Consider the following 23,696-nt stretch of genomic DNA (forward strand, 5'->3'; position numbering starts at 1 on the left):
ATGGCTTCCCCGCTGAAACTAATAGGTAGCAGGTTTAAAACCAAAAAAAAAAGGAAGTAGTACTTCATACAACACAGTCAACCGGTGGAGCTCGTTGCCAGGGGATGTTGTGAAGGCCAAAACTATAAGAGTTCAAAAAAGAATTGGATAAGTTCATGGAGGATAGGTCCATCAACAGCCACTAACCTAGATGGTCAGGGATGCAAGGCCGGGCTCTGGGTGTCTTTGCCTCTGTTTGCCAGAAACTGGGAGTGGTTTGTTACCTGTTCCAGTCACTCCCTCTGAAGCACCTGGCATTGGCCACTGTTGGAAGACAGGCTATTGGACCATTGATCTGACCTGCTATGGCTGTTCTTATGTTAAAACAAAATTCTGTGAACATTTTTTGCTGAGAACTTTTTGAAATTTGTTTCAATTTTCAGTCAAAATGAGAACAAATTACAAATCCTACAGAAAGAGCATTCTGTTCTCCATCCAGCTTTTAATTATTCCTTTTCTTTGTGGGTGGGTGAAGCCGCCTAGAAATGCCATGCTGTAGCTTCTCTAGTCTGCCCTGCTCCAAGTGCCCTGCTTCAGAGTTGGAAATGGCACTTGGAGCAGGGCAGAAACTACCCTTCATCCCAGATACGTTTTTCCTTGTTAGCTGTAGAAGGTGACTGCGCGTACTTTATTTTTCATTAGTGACAATCGAGGAATTGAAGCTCGATCACCAGTGTACTAACCCCTTTATCTCTCAGGTACAAGTCATGCAGTGTGAGTATATCTTGTGACTTCCTCCTACCCCTTTATTTGGTTAAGTAAACAAGGTTCTGCATTCCCTTCTCTGCTCCAAGCCTATTCATAGCAGTTTTATAACCTGCTTCTCAGATGGAAGAGGCAGGAAGCTCTGCTTTACTCATTTATTTGAAAGGTATAGAATAGTCACCAGGATAACTTCATGCCTTTCTCAGGGGTTGCTCACTCCAGTCTGCCCCACTGTCTGGTGGTGCTGGTGGCCTGCTGAACTGGCCCACTAGCCTAAGCAGTGCTGGTGGGCTGTAGAACAACTTATATTTCCAAGGTAGGTATCGTCCCTGTGTTCCTTGGGGCTGTGTGGTGGCACCTCCTACTCTTAGGGAGGATGCAGAGAGCTCTCATGGTCCAGGGCCTACTGTGGATTTAACTGTTTCGTGGAATAGGTGGAGGCAACCTCATCCCTGGGGCACATTTCCATGCCCAAGCCTGTAACTTCTGCAATACATCACAGTTAATGTGGCTTCGTCTGCAGGGGAGGAAAGACGAAGTGCAGCCAAAGGCTGCAAAAGTGAAGGGATACATTTGCCCCCAGGATCACTAAGCCACCTGCTGGAGGTCACGAAGTATCAGCTTTGCTTGCCCCAGTGAACTACACCTCCCTCAGTCTTTTGTGCTGCCCTTAGCCAGCCTTTGCAAGCTATGAGTCCTAGAGGCCTGTGCGCTATGCCCTTGGGGTGAGGGAATGCCCTACAAGTGCATGGAGGAGGTGATTGGAGCTGCCAGCTGTTTGCTAGCCTCCAGTGCTATGTTGGATGGAGCTGTGTGTTTTCTGTGCCATGCTGAGGGCCTGGCCCGAGGCCTCTGGTGACCTGCTGCTGAGGGGCTGGCAGCCCTCTGGCTGGGCCTGGTCAGTCCATCCCACCCAGAGGGTGTCCTCCAGAGCCAGTCCAGGGTGGGTGCAGCCCCTTCCCTGGCCCAAATAGGCTGTGTATGAGGGGGTGGGGGTGGGGCGGGAGATGTCAGTGTTGCCAACCTCTGAGTGATTTGGTGTTTCTCTTTAAGCCCCAGCTCCCGGAGTCAGGGGGTGTGTGGTGGTGGTGGGGAGGATCTGATTTCATATATGCCAAACAAACATTTCCAGCCCCTGCCTGGGGATGACCCCCCCCCCCTGCCCAAAAGGGGGCGGGGCTTGGTCACCAGGAGGCAAATAACCAGAACCCCGCGTGTGTGATGTTAAAACCTCATGATTTTTAAGGCAGTCTTGTGGTTTTGTGGGGGCTAGACTTGTGATTTTTGAACCGCTGGGGTTGGCAGTCCTGGCTTCTAGCCCTGTGTTCTCACTGCTTGGGGCAGGATAGAAGCAAGGCCCATCGCTGCCCTGGCACCGGCACCCTTTCCCCTTTGTTCCTGCTGTGTTTGACATCAGTCGGGAAGGGGGGGGGGCACAGAACAGCATGTCCCACATCTTGCCTCTGCGTGAGGGGAAAATCAGGCCCTGGCCCTTGTAAGATTCTTTATTATCCCTAGTTCTACAGCTGGGGAAACTGAGACAGGGTCAGTGGAAGTGACTCATCCAAGGCCATTACATGAGTCACTGGCAGAGCTTGGACTAGAACCCAGAATCCTGACTCCCCGTTTTCTGTTCTAACCCCACACGAGGCTGCCTGCCCCAGGGCTGGGACTGATCCCACAAGTCCTGGCTCCCACTCCTGTATTTAATCCAGTCACCCTCAAAACAAAAGCAACCTCGCTGGGCTCCCTCGAGGAAAACGCTTGGGGCAGACGAAGCAACCTCTCAGACACACGCCTTTCCCCATCTCGCATACCTGGAAACCTATGGCCTGCATTGTGCAGGTCAGGTGAGATGATCGCCAGGGTCCCTTTTGCCCCTACATCTGCTAATCCTGTTTATTATCCTCACATGGCAGAAGCTATTGGTGACAGCCAATAGGACACTGGAGACATCTACTAAACAGTCCATAGGCCCAGAAACTGGGAGAAGTGATTCCCCGGGGCTGAGGCAGCCTGCAAACTGTCCAGTCAATTCAGCAGATGGCAATACCTATGTTTGTTGAAATATATTTTTATTGCATTTCTGCAGGTTTTACAAAAATATGGCAAAAAGAAATAAATAAATCCCTTTATTTTCTTAAAATTTCAATTGAAAGAAATAAAACAGCAAAAAAAAAAATCTTTTCCCTCTTTGTACAGTAATAGCCCAGGAAAAGAGAGACACCAGACAGCCAGATATTCATATAAATACATTTAGAGAGAAACATGTTTTAAAAATTCCCTGGACTGCTGGGGGCCTGGTAAGTGGCGCTTGTAGGATATAGTTTCAGGAGTGTTACTCTCATGTGAACATAATAAGAGCTTGCTTCTTTTAAGACCAGCGTGATTTAAACAATGACAAACAAGAGTTGGCTTCAACAAACTGAACACGGATCATTTATAAAAACAAATTAAAATGATGTTTGAACACAATAAAGCCACGTTGGGGTTCCCTCCTTGGACTGCCTGTGGCGCCAAGAAGTTGAGGAATGACTTTGCACCATTGCAGAGCAGCGCCTCCAGCCCTGGAAGGATTCCTGCCTAGCTCTCTGCTCCTGGGAGGGTGAAGCATATAAAACAGTGGAAAATAATTGGAGGGGTGGAGAATCCTTGGGACCCCCAAAGGAGAGAAGATCTCCTTCTGGAAAGGTGATAATGTTGGGTGTGTGTAATGGCCATCAGAGTTGAGTCATCAGAGAAACTGAATGTTGGGAGGAACCTTGCCACCTCTGGTGTCATCCAGACCTTAATTTAGTAGAACTAGGGTCAAAGTCTGCCCTGGTTCGGTCAAAGAGATTGGAAGGGAGGGCAAGATTTGGGCCCAGGTTTTCTGTAGGGCCACAAAGCCCAGCTGCTGGCATGGGATCAGCACCGCTGACAGCAGAGGAATAAGCTAGTAACAAGCATTTCCTATGAGTGTAGCAGAGGCAGATGGAAAAGGCCTCTTAGGTTCCTCCTCCATCCCACCCTTGACCTTGGGATGGAGTTGGGATGCCTGGAAGGTTCTCTGGGGTAATGTACGGTTGGGAGGGGTGCTCTCTCCCCACCTTACAGCTGCCACTGCTCTGCTCTCTAGCTGCTGCTCCATGGTAGCTGAAAGGGGGGAGGTAGAGAGGCCGACTTGCTGTGTGCAGAGCAGGTACTGCCCTTACCTGTGACAGCCAGGAGGAGTTGATACAGCAGCTGTTCCCAGCACCTGCTGGATTTCTGATGCCCAGTCTCCACGGCCGCTTGGCCCCCTGGAATCCCGAGTTCCCATCCTTCCTGCTCTTTCTGGGATTGTCCCAATTTTTCTTCGGGTGACCCTGTATCCACCCCCACCCCAAAGCACCACAGTTTGAGACAGTCACAGCTCCTGCCATCTATCATAGGACCCAGGATGTGTCTGCTGACACACAGCCAGGGAGCCTAGCAGCCCCGAGTCCCTGGGCTGACATGCTACAGAGCAGCACGCTCAATGGCCGGGGGGCGCGAGAGAGATGCTGAGTTGCTCAATAATAACCACCCGGAGAGAGGCCCCTTCTAGTCCATCTCAGTGAGACAAGAATGGCCATGATCAAGGCTGCAAAGAGGGCAGGGGAGAGATGAGAAGGTTCTTGGCAGATCTCTGAGGAAGGGAAATCCAGGCACATAACTGGAGGGGATTTCCCTCCCTGTTCTTTAGATAACTCTGCCCCAGCCTTCATGTCCATAAGGCTCTTCGTGGCTCTGAGCAGCATGACCCAGCCCTGTCTGATCTTGCAAAGAGGAGATACCAGGGTTACCTGCATTTAAGGAAACACTAGGCCCCCATGCAGCGGTATTAAACATCCATTCACCATGCAACCAAGCAAACTGAGTAATGGCAGGTAATCGTAGCAGTTTCACCAGCTGTTGCCTCCGCACCCTACCTATCTTTTGTGGCTGGTAGCACAGAGGTATTTTCTACACACGGATTGTCTCCCTTCTTGTCCATTAGACAGTGGAAGATGAGAGAAGGCTGAGCCCTAGCTGGAAAGTTTCACCACCCCAGCCTGTGTTACATCTCTCTGGCTCCGGTTAGATCCTCAACACACCTTGGCCTATTTTATTGCTGCTACAGAATGGCTTGGTTATAAGACAGAAACACCATTTTTTGTGGAGAAAAAATAAAAAAAAAAAGCAACTGTTGTTTCCTAAGACTCCGGGCCTGGGAGATATCTCCTGGTGTCCCCAGGCCTGGAATGTCACAGTACTGGGCTAGTCGCAGAAGACGGAGCTGCAAATAAGCCATTGGAGGACCCACTCTGAGAACTCCAGGTCCCTTCTATTTGGGGAAACTGGCTGCTTTCAAACCCCACTTGTACGCTAAAGATTGGATGTCAGAGGTGGGCCAGCCACGCCCCATCTCTCTGCTCAGGACATTGTGGGCATGTCCCCACCACCCGGCGGGATGGTCCTATAGACGCTTTGCCTCTTTGGCAGTTCCTTTCCTGCCCTGCCAACTCTCCAGCTCCTTCCTCCTCATACAGCATCCCTATGGTAAATATTCAAGGATTCCTCCGTCCCTGTCCAAAACTATATCGCAAAGCTAAGCCAGCCACAAGCAGAGAAGTGGATCAGCCACTGACCTGTCAACATAAGGGGCTAGCCGTAGCAGACCGAAAGCTCGATTGCTAATCCTAGTGTTGCTGAAACGCTGGGTGATCTGCAGAACTTGGAGCCACCCTCTGAGATTCAGTCTTTAAAGCACTAGCTAAAACTATAAACTAACTATGGTAAAAATTTCCCCACTGCTGAAGTGAAGACAATCCCTCCCGCCCACCCCAAATTCCACAGACCCTGCAATTATTTGGTTGCTAAGACCATTGGTTATTTATCCTTCCCTACCCCACTGAGCCCCCCACCTTGAGCAGATTCTTTCCCCAGTCTGCCAAGATGTTTATGTGCAAGCTCCTTATCAGGGAGAGGGGGAATGTCCCAGTTCTTCCAAAGTCACTGAGGGCTGGATATCCTTCTTCCCTGCCAATGGAAATCTGAAGAAATAACTACAGGTTGCTCTTTGTTCTGGAAACAGTAAAGCTCAACATTTTTCTGACATTGGGGATGCAGCAGCTCCCAGATCCTGCCTCCGCCTTTTAAGTTGTCTAAAGAAGAATGGAATAGAGTCTGTTAGGTTGGTGGAGGGGGTTAGTGCAAGAAATGTTGACCAACCATGGAACTTATGTTGCTCAAATTTGCTGCCCCACCCCTCGGTCTGTTCTTCAAGCAGAAAGATGTCCTGGCACTGGAAAAATCACATCATTCCGAGGCTGCAGAGTTGGGAGGAAGCTCTGGGGGTGGTGAGCTGGAACAGGGGCGAGTTTCCCCTCTGCATCCAGTGCAGATGGGATTCTGCCAGCTGCCGCCTGGTGAGACCGCAGGAGTGAGTGATTGAGGGGTGACCCACCTCCCCTTCCTCCTGATCTCTGCCTCCACATCGCCCCTGTAGGCTGGTGTCCCCACCCCCTCATTCCTGGGCTCACCCACTCTGTTCCTCCCACCCTGCTCCCCTAGCTGGGATGCTCGTGACTCTTTGCCAGCCCGAGCGGGATTGGTGGCTCCGGCCTGGTCTTGGAGCACTGAGCCAGCTGGGCCAAAGGGACTAGAGACATTGACAAGGGTGGCCCATGAGCTAGATCCCCATCCCCTGGCTGATGGATGGCTGCCACTCGAGTCAGGCGGGTGTGGCGCCAACCCCGTTCATGCCACCCTGGATTTTAGGGATGCAAAAAGCCCATTAGCTCATCCAGTCCATCGCCAGCTGTTGCCTGGGGCACTGGACACTTTGCCCACCCTTCGCACAAGCTGGCCGTCATGGCGATGTTGGCGCCAGAGTAGCAGGGGTTGAGGAGGACCTGAGCACAGGGGGTCAGTTTCAGGGGTTGGGGCAGCTGTGACAGCAAAGGCTGAGCCCTATGAGGATGCAGGCAGGGAGCGCCCCCTTCTGGTGTGTGTTTGCAGTAGCAACACCAGCCCAAACACCTGCAGTCAGGGACAAAGCTGGCAGGAAAGGGAACCTGGTGCAGGTGATGCCAGGGGCTCAGCAGGAGGGCATAGTAAAGGGAGCTTTGGAGAGTCCTTCCTGGGAGCCTGACTCACCCTGGGACGCCGGGGAAAGGAGTTCTGAGCACACCCCAGCTGAGCTCCTGAGCGCAAGGCTGCTGTGGGCTGCTGCCGCCTCTGCTTACCCAGCCCCATCTGCCTGACTCACCCCTCCAGCTTTAAGCTCAAGCTGCCCCTGGTTGCACTGCCAGCTTCTGTGCCTGGCTCTGGGTGCTGCATTAGGGCAGATTTCCCACAGGGAGCGCTTGGGGAACATGCACATACAGCACCCACACACACACACCCCGCCCCCCGAGCCTTTTGTGCCCAGAGCACAGGGCCCCAGCGGGTCCCGACTCAGCTAGGAGACAGGGAGAAAACCCCCCGTGCTCAAGGGGGAAAACCCACCTGTCGTCCTGCTGCTGCCCCTCAGGCACGACCCCCAGCCCCCCCACCTATCCTAGACCTGACTTCCCCCTGCACACACGGAGCTCTACCAATGCCCCTCACTCCCAACCCAAGCCCCCTGCTACTCCAGCCCCCAGCCCCCTCGATATTCAACAGGCACTGCTCTGTCAAGTCACTCGTACTTGTGTGTCATGGACCCCCTCTGCAACGCAGTTCTACCCCCCAACGTTCAGCCCCTGCCCTGGCTAGTTTTCCAGTCCTGGGCTCTGGCGACACCCCTCAACCCTGCCTTGCTGCCCCCCTCCCCCGATTCCACTCCTGCAGGATGCTGAACTGCCTCTTGGCACTGAGTTGAGGCTACTGATCTCGTCACCAAAGCTGGTGTCTCAAGGCCCAAGGCGCCGAGCTCTGCTTTCCTGTGCTGCAACCGATGGGAGGGTCACTGCTCACATTCCGCACCCACCTCCACTCTCCTGATGGCGCAGGGGGAAGAGGTATCCTAAGAGCCCCACGCCAGGCTGGGCATGTCCTAATTCTGCTTGAAGAACAGACCCGGGATCCGTGGCTCCTTTGCCCGCCATCCGCTTAGTTAGAGTTTATGGCCTGTGCTCTCCTCCTCGGCTCTGAGCTCACCCTCCTCCACACCACCCTCGTCCACCAACCCATTGAGGTGGGCTTTGCTGGGCGGCTGCTTCTCACCACCCTCGGAGGATGGGCCAGGCCGCTGTGGTGGGGGGGCGGTAGTGCCGTTGCTGCTGGCCCCGCCTCCCCCAGCCCCCTCGGACTTGCCAAAGTTGAACAGTTTGCCCGGGTTGAATGGTTTGGTGGGTGACTGGACCTTCTCGGTGCCCCCGTCCCTCTTAGTCTCTGGCGACTTCAGGAACTTGAAGCTCAGGAAGCCGGGCAGTTTGTTTTCGCTGCCGGTCGGGGACTGGGCCGTGGTGGTGCTAGCTGCCCCGGCGCTGCCCCCCGACAGGAACTTGCTCTGCAGCGGGATGATCTGCTTCAGTTTCATGACATTGTTGGTGGCCAGCAGGGAGCTGGGCCTCTTGGGCTTCTCAGAGCTGTGGGACGAGCCACTGGCCCCTTTAATTTTGGCCTGGCTCTTCTCGTGGCCGGAGTCCTGCCCGGCAGTCTCGGGCTTCCCCTCGTCCCGGCTGGTCTCCCGCTCCTTGCGGGCATGGTACTCGGCTTGTCGCTGCCGCTCCTCCTCCTCCCGCTTGCGCCGCTGCTGCTGCTGGTAGTGGTGCTGCGCCTGCCGCTCGTGTTTCTGAGGGGGAGGGGGCAGCAGCTGGTTACTGGCAGGGGCATGGGACATCAGGGGGTTTGGGGAGCCTCCTGCTCATCACGGCGCAGTTCCGGGTGCCTCTCCCCTGGGGTTTCAGTGCCTCCAGCCCCGGGCACGTGAGCACGGCAGGGGTGACTCTGCAGAAGAGGGGCCGTGGCAGGGAGAGCAACCCCCACATTGCTCCTTGACGTGCATCACCCCGGACCAGCACCCAAAGGGCAGACCAGTGACTGTGCATGATCCACCCCACCTGTGGCGTCTCCGCTGAGATGACCAGCAAGGGGACAGGGGAGGGGTTGGGGACAAGACATCTAGGCTGAGACACCCCCCAGGCTTGCGCCGCGCGCCCAGCTGGGGCAGCTGGGATGTGTGAGCTGCGGATGCTCGACCCCTGGGATCCGGACTCACCTTGAAGGCCTCCCTGCGCTGATACTCCAGCTTTGCCATCTCCTCTGCCACCCAGGCTGGGATGTCAGGGATGGCCACCTGGATGAGGTACTTCAGGAGCAGGGCAAAGTGCTGTGGGGAGGAGACAGGCAGAGAGCTGTGGGGAGGGTCTTGGCCATGCCAGTGGAGGGCACTGCACAGCTGCTTTAGAAACGGCATGGGGTTAGAAGCCCAAAATCTGACTGGCCCTCTGGGTTTCTCGCCCTCTGATTCCAACCCGGAGCAGTTCTGTTGAGCTGCCCCTCCCAGGCAAATGCTGTTCCGGTCTGTGCTAAGCAAACAGCAGCAGCCCCGCTCCAATGAGAGACCCTACGATAACAAAGCACATGCACCGCTCCAGGTCCAGTGACAGATCCTACAATAACAAAGCAGCATACACAGTCCCAGCTCTAACCAGAGACCCTACAACAACAAAGCAAATGCATCGCTCCAGCTCTAACCAGAGACCATGGAGTAACAAACCTCAGCCCTGCTAGCACTTCCGTACCTCCAGCACCACCACGGAGATGATGGCTCCCTCCGGGCTGAGCCATGGGAAGAGCCGCTGCAGCTGCCCGCACTGACCGATCAGGTAGCAGTTCACCACGATGGCCAGGACACCCATGGCCTCCATCACTTTCTGCAAGACAAACACTCTGGGATGAGACACACCAGGGCCGGCTCTTGCGCTGAGCTGGGAACCCAGCCTATCTCACCAAGCCCCTCTCCAGGAGGGGCATCCGGGCCAAATCTGAGTGGCCATGGATCCTGTGTACCAGGTCACAATGCCACTGACTCAGATTTGGCCTGGCCGCCCCTCTGTCACAATGGCAGAATGGCCGAGCCAAATCTGCAGCCCTCGGCCTAAGACAACGCAGGAGACATGCTGAACTTTTGCCAAGGGTGTCTTGAGCGGTCCCTGCGGATGCTGAAGGGAAGGCACGAGATCCCTGAGCCGCACTGAACGTGGCAATAGAGAGCTCCCCAGCTTGTCCCCTGGAGCAGGGGGCACACAGCTTGTGCCACTGCCAATGAAATCCCTAAATCAGCACTCTGTCCTCCCGTTGAGGTATTTGTCCCAGTAACATCCTGTGGCAGCGAGTTCCACAGATTGAACAAGTGCTTCCTCATTTCAGTTGTCATCAATTGGGGCCTTTTTGATTCCACTCAGCACGCCTTTGCTCTAGCCCTGTGGGATAGGGGGACAGCTCAGCCTATCTGCCTGTCATTGGATAGAACAGGGCAGCCTGCCCCCTTAAGGGCCAGCAAGCTGGGGAGAGCCAACTCTGGTCGATGAGCCTCACCCCACTACACCTGTATGGGGGCGTTGGTTTTAAGAGGAAGACAGCCCAGCACTGGGGCGGGGGCTGGGAGCCTGGCTTGGGCTGCGCACTGTCTGATCATTCCCTCTGCCAGAGGCCCTGGCTAGGAGGGCAGACCTGGCCTGGATGGTGGGGATAATTGGAGCCCAGGAGCCAGCAGCTGGACAGTAGGACAGGCCGTTGCCCCTGGGGCCTGCTGGCGAACAACGGGGCTGAAGGCTGAGCCCAGCAGGGCTGAAGAGTCTTTTGGCCCTGGCTTGGGGCGAGAGCATAGAGCGACCCATCTGGAGAGTTAAGTCGCCACCCCAGATACCGGGAGCCTGAGGAAGAGAGCAAAGCGAAGAGGCTGCAAGGCCAGGATCGTCCCCGAGGGACACTCTGGGATGGCAAGGCCTGTGCCGAAACAGTAACTCATGTTTCCCGCCAACAGCTCTTGACAGAGAATACATGGTTGTTTCTCCTGCCGGAGAAAAGCAGCCACCTCTGGGGTGGAGCACAGCACAGCGCTGGGGAAAGTCTGAAAGAGCCAGGGAGACTAGGGAGGTGAACACAGAGGATGCGTAGGGTACTGGGGGGAGCCTCCTGGCTCCTGCCGTATCAAATAGACCCTGGCTCCTCTTCTGCTTCCCAAGGGTAGCAGATCCTCAGGACTGGGTGCCTGGCCGTGCCAGCTCTGTGCCTGCAGGGATCCCCTGTGCCAGGCTAGTCCCCTGGCAGCACAAAGCAGGCCACGATCCGGACCCTCTACAGCCTCTTCTGGGACTGAAAGTGCCATGCGTGGGGCCTCACACGAGTGCCCACCCTCCCAGTGGCTCTCGCTGCCCTGCGGGGAAGGGGACGCGGCCACTGGCCCAGTCACTCCCTACCTGCCACTGCCCGATGCTGTCCACCCTCTGGCCGAAGGGGCGCTGCAGGCCGGTGCACAGCTTGAAGGCATCGCTGCGGATCTCGATGATGTTGTTGATGAGGGCACACAGGGCGGCCAGGGGGAAGGCGGAGGAGAAGAGAACCACGTAGCCAAACTGGATGAACATCTCCTGGTAATCCTGGAACGTGTCCTGGGGGGAGACAAGTCATGCTGGTGCAAGTCCCTGATGCCCTATGATCCCAACCCACAGTCCCCCCTGCAATTCCAGCCCTGGGTTGCCCCCCACCACCTACCCCAAACTCTGCCAATGCCCCTCAATCCTGCCCCGCCCCAGCTCTGAGAACACCAAGCAGGGTGGATCCAGGGGCACTTTGTGACGTGGGCACTCTGGGCAATTACTGAGACTCCTCTCGCCTGTTGCTTGAGGCAGGATTCGAACGGAGCCCCTTGGGGCGAGAAGCCAGCGCACGGGGCTTCCCGTTCCCAGCAGCCCCTCACCTCGTACTTCTTCATGCAGCTCTCCACCTCGGCCTGGGTGAGGTGAGGGGAGTAGTTCTCCTCCGGTGGGTCAATCCAGGAAGTCCGGTTCCACTTCCTGCCCTCCTCCTCCTCCTCTTCTTCCTCCTGGCTCTCAGCCACCCGGCCCCGCCGGGCCCGCAGGGTCACCGCCAGCTCCTTGGCTTCTGGGAGGGGGCTGCCAGAGGGCCCGTCGCTCTCCTCCTCCTCCTCAGCTAGCTCGAAGACGGAAGCAGGGTCCATGCCTTTTTCCACCATGGTGGGGCTGCCCTCCTCCAGGAAGCTGGCGTCCTCCATGGCACCCAGCTCCCGGCCCCGGCGCTCGGCCCGCTCGATGAAGCTCACCTTCTTCAGCTTGAGCCCGCAGTCCAGGACACTCTCGTCCTCCGAGTCCGACTCCTGCTTCTCTTCCTCCTCCTCGGGGACGCCACAACCCCCGTTGAGGCACTTCTCCCCCTGGGGCCCCTTGCCTGCGCCCTCAGGCTTGGGGCCCGGCCTGGCCGGCTGCTCTGTAGGCCGGGGCTCAGGGCCCGGCCTGGGCGCCGTGTATCTCTGGGCGAGCAGGCGGAAGATGGTGTGGGAGACATCGCGGATGTTCTGCAAGCTCAGGTCACCCCGCTGGATCTTGCGGTAGAGATGGGGCTGGGAGACCTCCTTGATGTTCTGCAAGAACTGGCGGGTGATGAGCAGCGTGGCCAGCATCTGGGGAGGGGACAGATGCACCGGGAAGGTGGGTCACATCTGGGAAACCTGCTCCCCTGCCTGTCTCCATCCTGGCAGCACTGCCCCAGGCTGGCCTCAAGCAGCCACTTTACAGAGGCTTACCCTGCCCCGGAGATGGGGGGTGGGGGCGAGCAGGGGGTGCACTCTGGGCTCAGCAAACCCACCACAGTTGGGGTGAAAAGGGCCCACAGGATGGCAGTTGATCATATGATGTTGATCAGCCTCCCTGCTGAGGCTGCTGGGATGGGGAGGGGTTAATTTCAGCTGGCAGCTGAGATGCGCCAAACTCATTACACCAGACCCCCCAGGCAGCCGGCACAGGACGGCAAATTTCTGTCTGCTGCCGGTGGGTGTAATTAGAACTGGGACCCTTGAGGCAAAAACCATGGAGCCTCCTTCCCTGTCACGTGCAACCAACTGCCCTGAGTGAAAGGCCCCATGTCCCATTTCCTGCCCCCTGGAGCCAGCCAGTCCCCCCGCCCTGGGGCCAGAGCTGGTGCCCCCTAGAGGGGAAAGGCCCATATCTCAACCCCCAGCCCCGTGTTATTGCTCCTTTGCTTTCAAAGGCTCCCCTGCGCCCAGTGAGACCGGAAAGGTCCCGCGGCTGTTCCCCGGGCGGACGGTCAGACTGTCCAGCCAGCTGGGCTGACCCACGCAGCCGAACTTTCCATGACGTAGGATGAATCTGCCAGTGGGTGGCCTGCACAGCCTGCCCCCGCCCGCCACCCCTCCTACTTTGGATACTGCCAGGCTCCAGCCAAAGCTCAGGAGGCCCTTAAAGGAGATGAGAAAGAGGTGGAGCTGAAGGGTGATGAAGGGAAGGATAGCGTCTCTGAGCTGACGCACGAGGCTTTGGGAGAGAGAGAAGATGAGCAGGAGCTGTGGAAGGGACAGACGAACACAGAGAGAGAGACAACGAAAAGGAGAAATCAACTGAGACCCCAAATCAAGGCAGGGCTTAGGGCGGCCCGGCATGCGGATGGGAGCGGGAGCCAATGGAAAGTTTCAGCCTCTCTTCCTAAGGGGGCCAGTGATTCTGGGGGCCCGACTTGAGACGCCGTGGGTCTGAGCAGCATCCACAGCTCTGTCTGAAGGCGACAGGGGGCTGTGGGTGCGCAAGCCCTGGGTGCCAGCAGAGGGGGCCATGCTGGGTGCCTGGGACTGAGCTGAGAGCCCAGATGGATTTACCTCCGCAGGGACCCCGCCCTCCCCTCCCCAGCCCAGCACAGGATCCCAGGGAGGAGACACCCCTTACCTCCTTCAGCCGCTCCATGTCTTTGAGGTAGAAACCGATGTAGAAAAGACTTAGGTATGAATTTACAAACTGAAACTGCCGGGGAGAGAGAGGGAGGGTCAGTGAGAAACGGCAAGTCAAGCCCCCCTCAGGATTGGGCTCCGGGGCCTCCAGCCCACCCCACATCTGACTCATGCCCAAAAGGCCTGGGGGCAGCTTGAGGTCCCAGGCAGGCTCTAGAATCCCCACTTGTTCTTAATCCTCCAGCGTACTTGCAACCAGCAGGAGTCTCCCCGGCATGCTGGGATTCTGGTGTGGGGGGTCCTGGGGGACAGCGGTCAGCAGCCAGGGTTTAGCCGGGGCCCCTCAGCATGACAAACTGGGCGTGCAGCCAGAGCTAAAGGGAGGCTCCCCTCCCTCTCAGAAAGCCACAGGTTGGTATGGTCACTGCTGCCAACCAGCAGGGGGTGGTGTGGTAGCTGCACGAAGCTGGGGTCACCTGGGTTGAAGGATTCTCCTGGCGGCCGCAGCTGCTGATCGGCTCCTTGTGGTAGCCACCATGCACAGCTGCGGCTGCTCCCAGCAAGGGCACCCTCCCCTCCTCAGCAGCAACCACACTCTAGCTTACCAGGACGATTTTAATGATGAGGTGTTTCTCGTAGGCACTCTGCAGCCGGTAGTTTTCTGGAACGAGAACAGAGAGACTCAGGCCAGGGGGTGGGGGTCGGGGTGAACAGAGAGTGGGGGTGGGGACGGTGAGTCAGGGCCCCAAGGAGAAGTAACCAGACCTCTCAGTGCCCGGCTCCAGCCGCGCTCCGTTGGGCCCAAGCACTGACCTCAGGGATGCACCTGCCCCGGTGAGAACTGGGATACCCGAGGCCTCTGACAAAGTGGGAATGTTCTTAATGTTTCCTCTGAATACTGTGTGGGTGCCTCAGTTTCTGGCTGATCCTCTGCCTCCTGGCAACTAATGGCCTGGCCCTTCCCCCCTGCAAGGGGATGCTAAAGGTGGGGGAGAACAGAGGTCAGGTGACCTCCTGGCCCGGGAAAGGAACAGCAGAGAAGGAGGGGCTGGAGGGGGTTGGCAGTTTGGAGCTGGCTGGGGACGAGAAGTGAGGGCAGACGTAGGGGTCTGGCTCACTGTCCCCGAGAATGGACCCAGACAAGGGGTCCAGTTCGCTGTACCTACAAGTTCTGTTTTAAACCGTGTTCCTGTCATCTACTAAACCTCTGTTTTACTGGCTGGCTGAAAGTCTCGTCTGACTGCGAAGTGGGGGTGCAGGACCCTGTGGCTTCCCCAGGACCCCGCCTGCGCGGGCTCGCTGTGGGAAGCGCACGGAGGGTCAGAGGATGCTGAATGCTCCAAGGAGAGATCCAGGAGGTGAAGCCATGTGAGCTTCTTGCCCTGGAGACAGTCTGCTCCAAGGGAAAGGAGGCTCCCCAAAGTCCTGACTGGCTTTGGGGGGAGCAGTTCCAGAGCATCGCCCGGGGACTCCATGACACACCGGATTAGCCCTTGGGACGAGCTGGAGTGTCTCCAAGCCCTGGACATGCAGCGGATTGCAAGTGTGGATCTCTTACGAAAGCAAATGACCAGTTCCCAGCTCCTACAGCAGGACAGGACCTCCCGCTAGGAGCCGCTGGGCCCGGGGGGTTGACCCCAGAGGACGCGGGTTTGAAGAAGTCCTCAGAACCCCAATGCTTCTCCCAAACTTGAGTCAGCAGAGCTTGGATGGGGTCAGGGCCTTCCTGGGGGCTGCTGGCTGGCCTGCCCCAGCTTGGAAGAGGCGGGCCGGATCGTGGGGACAGAGCGGGCTGGGAGTGCGCTGACATCCCAACCCTGTTGCCATGTTGGCTGCAGACTGATCCCAGAATCCCCAGGCCTCCCCAGCGGCCAATGACATACCCATGTCATTCAGCCAGTATGCGATCTTCCTGTAGACGTCGTCGCAGGCTGTGACGATGAGGGCCAAGGCGATCTTGGGCAGGAAGCGGATGAGCCGGGGCAGCTCCTTGATGCTCAGCACAAACTCCTGCGGGGACACAAGGGGCAGGGACCGTGTCAGCCCAGGGGCCGGGGACTCTGAAGGGCACGGAGACACCGATGGAGCCCCAGGGTGGGTGGTGAGTAGCTGCTGGGATGGCACCTGCACCTGGTTCTGCCAAGCCTGTGCCCTAGGAAGGGGACGTGGAGCCAGCAGGGTGTGGGGCTGGCATGACGCTGGCCAGCCGGCCGGGGAGGAAGGGGAAGTTCAGTCTCAGAGCACCCCAGAGTCTCCCTCCCAGGCATGGTGGGGTTTAACTTACACATGCACGTGCACAAACCTTCCTACGGACACGTCATGCACGTTCACGGACACGCTCGTGGGCCCAGGAAAACTGTCCCAGACACATGCACACGCATATGCATACACGCACATGAACACACATGCCAACGTGCTAACAGCTTCCTGTCTCCTCTCATCACGCCCTGCCCCATTCAGCAAATATCAGCCCCCACTTCCTCGGGCCGAGCAGACCCTGCACGCACCTGCGCTAGCACACAGGCCAGGCCGAATCGTGACAGAGCCAGGGGTTTGTGGTGCCCCCGCGCTGCTCCCAGGAATGTGGAGGATTTAGCGCCCGTTCCTAGTGGGAAGAGAGGCACCTGGCAGCGGCCAGCGGGGCTGGGCCGGGGAGAGCGTCACCCACCTGCAGCTCAAAGCACCCCAGCATGATGAGGAAGACGAAGGAGAGGCAGATGAGGCAGACAGGCAGGCTGACCAGGCACTGGAAGAGCAGACGTTTCCATGGCGGGTAGTAGAACTCCTCCACATTGGTCACCGGGCTGATCCTCTTGATGCCCTGGAGGGGGAGAAGGCAGCCTGTGACCCTCCATGAGCCACCTCCACACACACCTGGGGAGATCCCTCCAGGATTTCGGAGCAACCAAGCTGGGGATCTGCCTCACAGTTCCCAGGAGACCCCTGTCCCGGGGAGGAAGGGGAAGCACCCAGAGTCTCCCTCGCAGGCATGGTGGGATTTAAGTTATGCACATGCACAAACCTTCCTGCAGACACACATCATGAACGTCCACGGACATGCACATGGGCCCATGAAAACTCTCCCAGTCACATGCACACGCGTGTGCATACACACATACGAACACACACGCTGGCGTGCTAACAGCTTCCTATCTCCTCTCACCATGCCCTGGAGCCCTCTCGTCCAGCTGGATGAGGGCCCTGCCCCTCGCTGGTTCCCGTCAGCATCAGAGCCCAGCTCTCAGATCCTCAGCTGGTGTGAAGTGGTCCTGCCCGGGGGGCTTCCAGGGAGCTGCCCCAGTTCATGCCAGCTGAGGATGTGGCGGGAGCTCTGGGCGCTGGCTGATGGGGAAGCCTTCGCCGCCGGAGCCTGGGCTCTCCGCGGGTGAGGAGGGCCTGAGCTCGGCTCTGCGGATGGCTGCGCCACTCCTGGAATAGCCTGTGCCATCAGGAGTGACTTCACTTCAGGCAAAGGGTTGCCCACTCCTGTCACTCACCCTGAACTGTGGCCGGGGCTCCTCAATGGACTCAGCAGGCGTGTCCAGGGTCCCCCACTTGTAGGCGAACTCAGCCCCCCGCTGTTTCCACTCCTCCAGGAAGAGCGTGGCCCAGATGACGTTGAAGATGGCAAAGACCACACAACAGATATCGCGGCTGGTCTGGGAAGGACAGACATGGAGGCAAAGGGCAGGTGGGGACAGGTTACAAATAACAAGCAATGAGCAGCAGAGCCAGGAATCAAACTCAGGAGTCCTGACACCCAGTCCCCACTACTCTAACTATTAGACTCCACTGCCCTCCTGTATCCCAATGCTGAGAATAGACCCCAGGAGTCCCGTAATGAAATGACCCACCTTGTAGGCTAGGGGGAAATGCACGCAGAACTAAGCGTCAGCCCAAGGGGGCACTAGCGAGTACCACAGTTCCCTGCCCCACTGCAATGCTCCGTCTCCCGGGGCTCCCCCAGCCCTTCCCCAGGCGCAGCACCCTCACCTGGTCGTTCTCGGTGAAGGTGTAGAGGATGGAGCCAAAGACGGCGGGGTACACTATGGCTGAGGTGTAGAAGCCGAGCCAGGCAAAGTACATGGCGATCTTCACCCCGAAGTAATCGCAGATCTCGTCTGCCGAGGGGAGAGCAGGAGTCAGCAGCCAGGTCGGGGCCCATAGACAGCCGCGGGGGCGGACGGAGAGGGGGCAGGAGATGCTCCAGTGCCTTGAGCCAGGCTCTGAATCCAGGTACTGAAAAGTGGACACTGACCTTCCTGGATGGCTGCGTTTAGTGTCTGGGTTTCTGGGTGCTTATGTCTGTCTGGGGACATGTGTGTGGATGGGGCACACCAGTGAGGGACTCGTGCACGGCTGGGGCACGTCCAGCGAGGGGCACATGTATGGACTAGGGCACATCCAGCAAGGGACACATCCGGCAAGGGATACATGTATGGACTGGGGCACATCTGGCAAGGGACACGTGTGGCTGGGGCACGTCGGTGAGAGACATGTCCAGCGAAGGACACGTATGGAATGGGGCACATCTGGCGAGGGACATGTGTGCGGATGGGGCATGTCCGGCAAGGGACACATGTATGGACTGGGGCACATCTGGCAAGGGACATGTGTGCGGATGGGGCATGTCCGGTGAGGGACACATGCGTGGCTGGGGCACGTCGGCAAGGGACATGTCCAGCAGACACGTATGGAATGGGGCACATCTGGCGAGGGACATGTGTGCGGATGGGGCATATCCGGCGAGGGACACATGCGTGGCTGGGGGCACGTCGGCGAGGGACATGTCCAGCGAAGGACACGTATGGAATGGGGCACATCTGGCGAGGGACAAGTGTGCGGATGGGGCATGTCCGGCGAGGGACACATGCATGGCTGGGGCACGTCGGCGAGGGGCATGTCCAGCGAAGGACACGTATGGAATGGGGCACATCTGGCGAGGGACATGTGTGCGGATGGGGAATGTCCGGCGAGGGACACATGCGTGGCTGGGGCACGTCGGCGAGGGACATGTCCAGCGAAGGACACGTATGGAATGGGGCACATCTGGCGAGGGACATGTGTGCAGCTGGGGCACGTCCAGCGAGGGATACATGCGCAGCTGGGGCATGTCCAGCAAGAGGCACATCCGGCAAGGAACACGTGTATGGACTGGCTATTAGCAACTCCAGGGGGAAATCCCCCTTTTCAGACCCTCTCCTGACCCCCTGGAATCAGGAACTCAGAGAGGCCTGGCAGTGGTGGCATCACCATGGTGATGCTGCAGCATTGGCCCCTCCCAAGGGGGGTAACTGAGCCCTCCAGTGGCGGCGGGTACATACCCAAGGGCTGGGCCTCACAGATCGCCTGCACCCAGGACTTCATGAGCCGGTTGAGGATTCTCTGCTCGTGGATGGGGAACACCTGCTGGATGACGCCGCGGGCCACCAGCTCGGGGACTGCGTGAGGAGGGAAAACAGTGAGGGGCCAGGCACTCGGCCAGCCACTCCCTGACCCATGCAGCCCTGCCCAAGAAGACGCGGGCGTCTTTTCCCTCCCCCAGGCTCCAGCCAGGGCTGCGAGCTGGGGACAGGTGCCAGGGGATGATTTAGGGCTTGCAAAAGTCACTGACAGTCCCTGCAGGATAAGCAGCTCCCACTTCCCCACGGCTCTGAGGCTCCCGCTGCTACACGCATGCACACACACACACACACGCACGCACACATGCATCATGGGCTGCCAAACATCATTTAAAGGGGGGGCATAGATTCCCCCCATCTGAACCACCTCTGACTCTCTCAGCCGTCCCCCTCTCCACAACCCCAGCAGCCTGACCCCGGTGGCACATGAGCCTCTCCCCCCACCTGCTCAAAATCTGAGCAAGTGGCCTCGTGACCTGGCGCCCGGGGCCACAGCACCACTCAGGTTTGGCCCAGCCCAAAGTGGTCAGGCCATGGCCTATGTGACACACAAGCATGGTCATATACATGCACATTCATGCACACATGCCACCACCCCAGCCTGTTTGGAAATGGACCAGATGAGCCGGCCCAGTTATTTTCAGCTGATACCAGAGCAGCTGGCTGCTCATCTCCCTGGGCCAGTCCGTTTGAAGCCTGGCTTGTGATGGACATGGGCAGGGCTGCAAGGGGGCAGTGGACTCCAATCAGTTCCCTCCCACGGGCCGGGCGCCGCACTCACTGACAGGCTGCCCCTCCAGGAACTGGATGTTGTGCAGCGATTCCCCGTGTTTGGCTCGCAGGTTCTCCAGCCAGTACCTGATGATGTTCTGCCGTTCCTGCGGCCAGACAGGGAGAGGCAGGAGTGAGCCCCAGGGACGGTGCGCAGCACGAAAGCAGCCTGCTTTACCACCATCCCCCACCTCTCTTCCAACAGCATCGCCCGATGTGCATAGGGAAGGCTGTGTAGGGAGAGCCAGTACTCCCGCCAGAGGCCCAGGACATTAACTCCAAAGCCACCTTCCCCAATGGTTTCCCAATCCCGCTTCGACTCCATGGCGCCCGTGCCAGCCCTGCAGGCAAGAATTGCTGCCAGGGGGGACATCTGACACCACTGCAGTGCCAGGGTGCCCCCCCCCCCCAATCCCAGAGACCCGGAGCTAGCCCAGCAGTGCCTACCTGGGAGGTAAAGAAGAAGAGTTCATTCTCAATGTTCTCGTAGATATAATCCTCCTCGCAGGAGAAGCTGCGCGTGCCCCCCCCAAACTCGGCCTTCACCGGCTTCCGCAGCCCGATCTCGTCCGCCCCACGCAGCAAGCTGCCCCGGAGATAGGGAGGGAGCCGTGAGAGTTGGGTGACGTGGAGCAGGGCACAGGACAAACCCCCACGCCTCTCCTCCTCCAGCCCTCCCCAAAGACAATGGGGTGGGAGCGACCCAAAGAGAGATCCCAGCGCGGGCAGGGGTGCGACCTACCTCTCATAGGTGGCAGTGACGAAGAAGGCATACACCTTGGTGTGCCGGTGGTGCCGGATCTGGATGATGAGCTCAGGGATACCCAGCCGGATGTGGTTCAGGAGCCAGAGCAGCGTGTGGTCATCCGTCGTGTCTGAGGGAAGGGGAGCAGGGAGACGCAGGTGGGCAGCAGCTCGGGCAGGGAGCGGGCACCCCCCACCCACAACGTCCTGCTTTGTGGGCTCTGGGGATATCGTGCAAGGCTCGTGGGAGTGCAGACACTGATTCCAAGTGAGAGCCTGGGGGGAGCAGTCAGGGGCCTGCTCTCTTCCCTGGCCCAGCTCTGCTGACCCCAACTCTTCTGTTCCAGCCCTGCCCCCGCTCCTCAATTCTGACCCCTAACTCTGCTGTTCCTGGCCCTGTCCCAGCTCTGCCAACGCCCCTCAGTCCTGACTTGCAGCCCCGCCCTGCCCCCCTCCAAGCTATTCCACTTCTGGACACGAGGGTTGGGCCAAAAGGCTATTATGAGCCAAGGCTTGGAAGGGTCAGCTACCAGGAAAATCTCTGGCTGCTGCAGGAAGCGAGGTAGCACCCTCTGCTAGACCCCAGTGCTGCAGGGAGCAGGAGGGGCATTCCCCCTTCCCAGGCAGTGTGACCCCAAGGCCCTCGCTAGGGGGCGCTGTGCTGCAGGTTGCAATCTCAGTCCGATGAGCTGAAAGCCTGAGCATTTGGGATCCCTAATCCCCTGGCCTTCTCCACAAGTGCTAAGGTGTTAGCCCAGGCATCCTGCCCTATCCCAGCGGAGATCATCCCATGCTGCCTCCCTCATACAGCATCCAGTGGACGCAACCGCCTTTGCCTCTTCCTGTCGTGACACTGTTGCATTGCGCCAAACAGCTGCCACGTCCCACCCCAGAGGTAGCTGCCTTCCAGCAGCAGGCAGAGTGCTCACAACGCATGTTGCTGAGTGGCCCCTTACCGGCGAAGGTCATCAGCACGTCGCAGTTCTCGGTGGGCACTGTCTTCATCCAGGATTTGTGGGACATGATGTAGCGCCCAGCCTGGAGCAGTCGCTTCCCGAAAAGCTTGTCTGCCAAGGGAGCCAGAACAAGGGGGTCACGGCGCGGCAGAGAAGGAGCTGGGCAGGGAAGGAGCAGGGGACACTGATCCCTCCAGCGGATGGGGGAAGGATGAGGTGGTCCCAGCAGGAGGGGTGATGGGGTGGGGGCAGACCGAGCTGTGGCTGGGAGGCCAGAGGCTGGGAGCTCTGGCTTGTCAAAGCAAAGAGGGGGCTGGGCAACTCTACACTGAGCCGGGGCTGGCGCTGGGCCTCACCCTCAGGGCAGTGACCGGCATCGCTTAGACTGAGCCACAGAGTCTTGGCTGGATGGGGCCATGATGGGGTGGGCACAAGCTGCCAGCAGCTGGCCAGGGCTGAGGGCTGGCACAACACCCCTACAGCACAGCATGCACACAACTCATGACACAGGCACGACATGCATGATACACACAAAACGCACACTTACCCCCTCGACACCTTACACAACATGTGCCCAAGATACACCCCCACACACACACGTGCACCAGGCCACCCCAAACCCAGCCAGAGCCATCCTCACACAAAGACAAACAGGGACTCTCGGACATGTATCACCAGCGCCTGCATCTGTCTGGGCCCAAGAGTGGGACTGTCTTCAGAGGACAACTGGAGGCCAGAGAAGGGAAACTGAGGCATGGCTGTGCCCTGATGCAGAGAAGTAAGCCAGACGCCTGTGGTTTGCCTTCATCCTGTCCTCGCGTAGCTGCCTCCTCTCTAAACAGTGCCATTGTAGGAGTCGCTCCAGGCAGCTGAACCCTTCAGAGGCAGGGCTGTCTCTTGCCTCTGGGTGGTACAGCACCAAGCCCCTGCTCCATGACTGGGGCTCCTAGGCCCCACCACAATACAAATAACTAACAGACGTTCTCATGTCCTGTCTCCCCCCCGCCTCCCTCCCCCACACTTCTGTTCTGTCCTTTTGGAAGTGGTGGGACCAGCAGTCTGGGTCAGGGGACCCCGGTGGTGGGGGTGGAGGTTGTATAATGGCATGGTCACATTCTCCTCTGTCCCGTTCCTCGTGCACTGAGCTTGGGTCTCCATTAAGCCGTCCCCAGCAACACCCAGGTCTCTTTGCCACGTACAGTTAGTGCAGGACCCAATGAGGCGTCAGCGTGGCTCAGAGGATTCCTGCCATCGGGCAATGCCCTGTGCTCGCCAGGGCCGGAGGGACTCCTCTGCCGTCAGCGGGCTTCCCGTTCCCCTAGCTCAGCCGGGTTCCTCAGTCTTCTCCTGACGTCACTAAAAGACACACATGGCCTCTGGTCTAGAATGTCGCCAGATGGCCGAGTCAGCAGGCTCCAGGGGTTTCCTCTTGCATCTTTCCCTGTTCACGAACACCTGTTCTGTCTCTTCAAAGCCTCATGCCGGGGGCGCTTCCATCAGAATAGATGAGCCAGAGCTGCTGGCACTCAGTGGAAGTGATTATCTGGGGATCAAAGTCAGCCCTGGAGGGGGAAGCTCCCACTTATTCCCCTTCCATTGCGGGGGCACCACCCGAAGGTCTCTGCTGAAATCCCATCTCTGCTCCCTACTAGATCGGCCCTTTGCAGCGGGATACGGGGGTCTCTCCTAGGAAGGCAGGTTCTTCCCTTCCCATCCACCTGTGCAGCTGCTGGCCTGCAAGCAACTGGGGCCAGACTCTCCTGGGTTTCCCTGGCTGTTCCTGACAGAGGTGGCAGGTGGTGGCTGGAAACCCAGCTCTGAAACGGGTTGGCGCAGGCTGCAGCCAGGGCCGCCCAGAGTGGGGGGCAAGTGGGGCAATTGCCCCAGGCTCTGGGCCCTGCAGGGGCCCCGCGAGCCCTGGCCCAGCAGCAGTCCGGGTCTTTGGCCAGCATTTCAGCGGTGGGGGGCCTTTCAGTGCTGCTGAAGATGCGAAGCGACTGCAGGGCTCCCCGCTGCCAAAGAGCCCCCAAAGACCCGGACCATCGCTGAGTGAGTACAAGCGCCACAGTTTCTCCGCTTTGCCCCAGGCCCCCTGAATCTTCTGGGCAGCCCTGGCTGCAGCATGACATCCCCATTCCTGGTGGGCAGGTCGCTGGGCTGGCAGCTTGGCCAGGTGATCCGGCACCA

The 23,696-nt window shown here is 58.4% G+C and overlaps 1 protein-coding gene across 3 annotated transcripts in view; it reads right to left on the bottom strand.

Annotated features, from left to right (window-relative positions):
* Nucleotides 1-7,361: 7,361 nt before the first annotated feature.
* Nucleotides 7,362-23,696, bottom strand: part of ANO8 (anoctamin 8) — a 35,820-nt gene continuing 19,485 nt past the window's right edge. For 2 of the 3 annotated variants that reach the window (XM_075070930.1, XM_032797355.2), the window contains exons 2-18: nucleotides 21,510-21,620; nucleotides 20,552-20,684; nucleotides 20,257-20,395; nucleotides 19,820-19,916; nucleotides 18,961-19,077; nucleotides 17,630-17,757; nucleotides 17,134-17,295; nucleotides 16,305-16,457; nucleotides 15,520-15,646; nucleotides 14,242-14,297; nucleotides 13,635-13,709; nucleotides 13,115-13,258; nucleotides 11,639-12,358; nucleotides 11,139-11,330; nucleotides 9,459-9,590; nucleotides 8,933-9,043; nucleotides 7,362-8,506 (exon numbers count right to left, since the gene is read on the bottom strand). In XM_075070930.1, coding sequence (XP_074927031.1) covers nucleotides 7,826-8,506; nucleotides 8,933-9,043; nucleotides 9,459-9,590; nucleotides 11,139-11,330; nucleotides 11,639-12,358; nucleotides 13,115-13,258; nucleotides 13,635-13,709; nucleotides 14,242-14,297; nucleotides 15,520-15,646; nucleotides 16,305-16,457; nucleotides 17,134-17,295; nucleotides 17,630-17,757; nucleotides 18,961-19,077; nucleotides 19,820-19,916; nucleotides 20,257-20,395; nucleotides 20,552-20,684; nucleotides 21,510-21,576 — 3,234 coding nt within the window. In that variant the 5' untranslated portion in view covers nucleotides 21,577-21,620 and the 3' untranslated portion in view covers nucleotides 7,362-7,825. The remainder of the gene's footprint in view (nucleotides 8,507-8,932; nucleotides 9,044-9,458; nucleotides 9,591-11,138; nucleotides 11,331-11,638; nucleotides 12,359-13,114; nucleotides 13,259-13,634; nucleotides 13,710-14,241; nucleotides 14,298-15,519; nucleotides 15,647-16,304; nucleotides 16,458-17,133; nucleotides 17,296-17,629; nucleotides 17,758-18,960; nucleotides 19,078-19,819; nucleotides 19,917-20,256; nucleotides 20,396-20,551; nucleotides 20,685-21,509; nucleotides 21,621-23,696) is intronic. The other variant, XM_075070931.1, reaches the window with a different exon arrangement.

This window comes from Chelonoidis abingdonii, chromosome 11 (assembly GCF_003597395.2).
Source record: "Chelonoidis abingdonii isolate Lonesome George chromosome 11, CheloAbing_2.0, whole genome shotgun sequence".
NCBI classification, from domain to species: domain Eukaryota; kingdom Metazoa; phylum Chordata; order Testudines; family Testudinidae; genus Chelonoidis; species Chelonoidis abingdonii.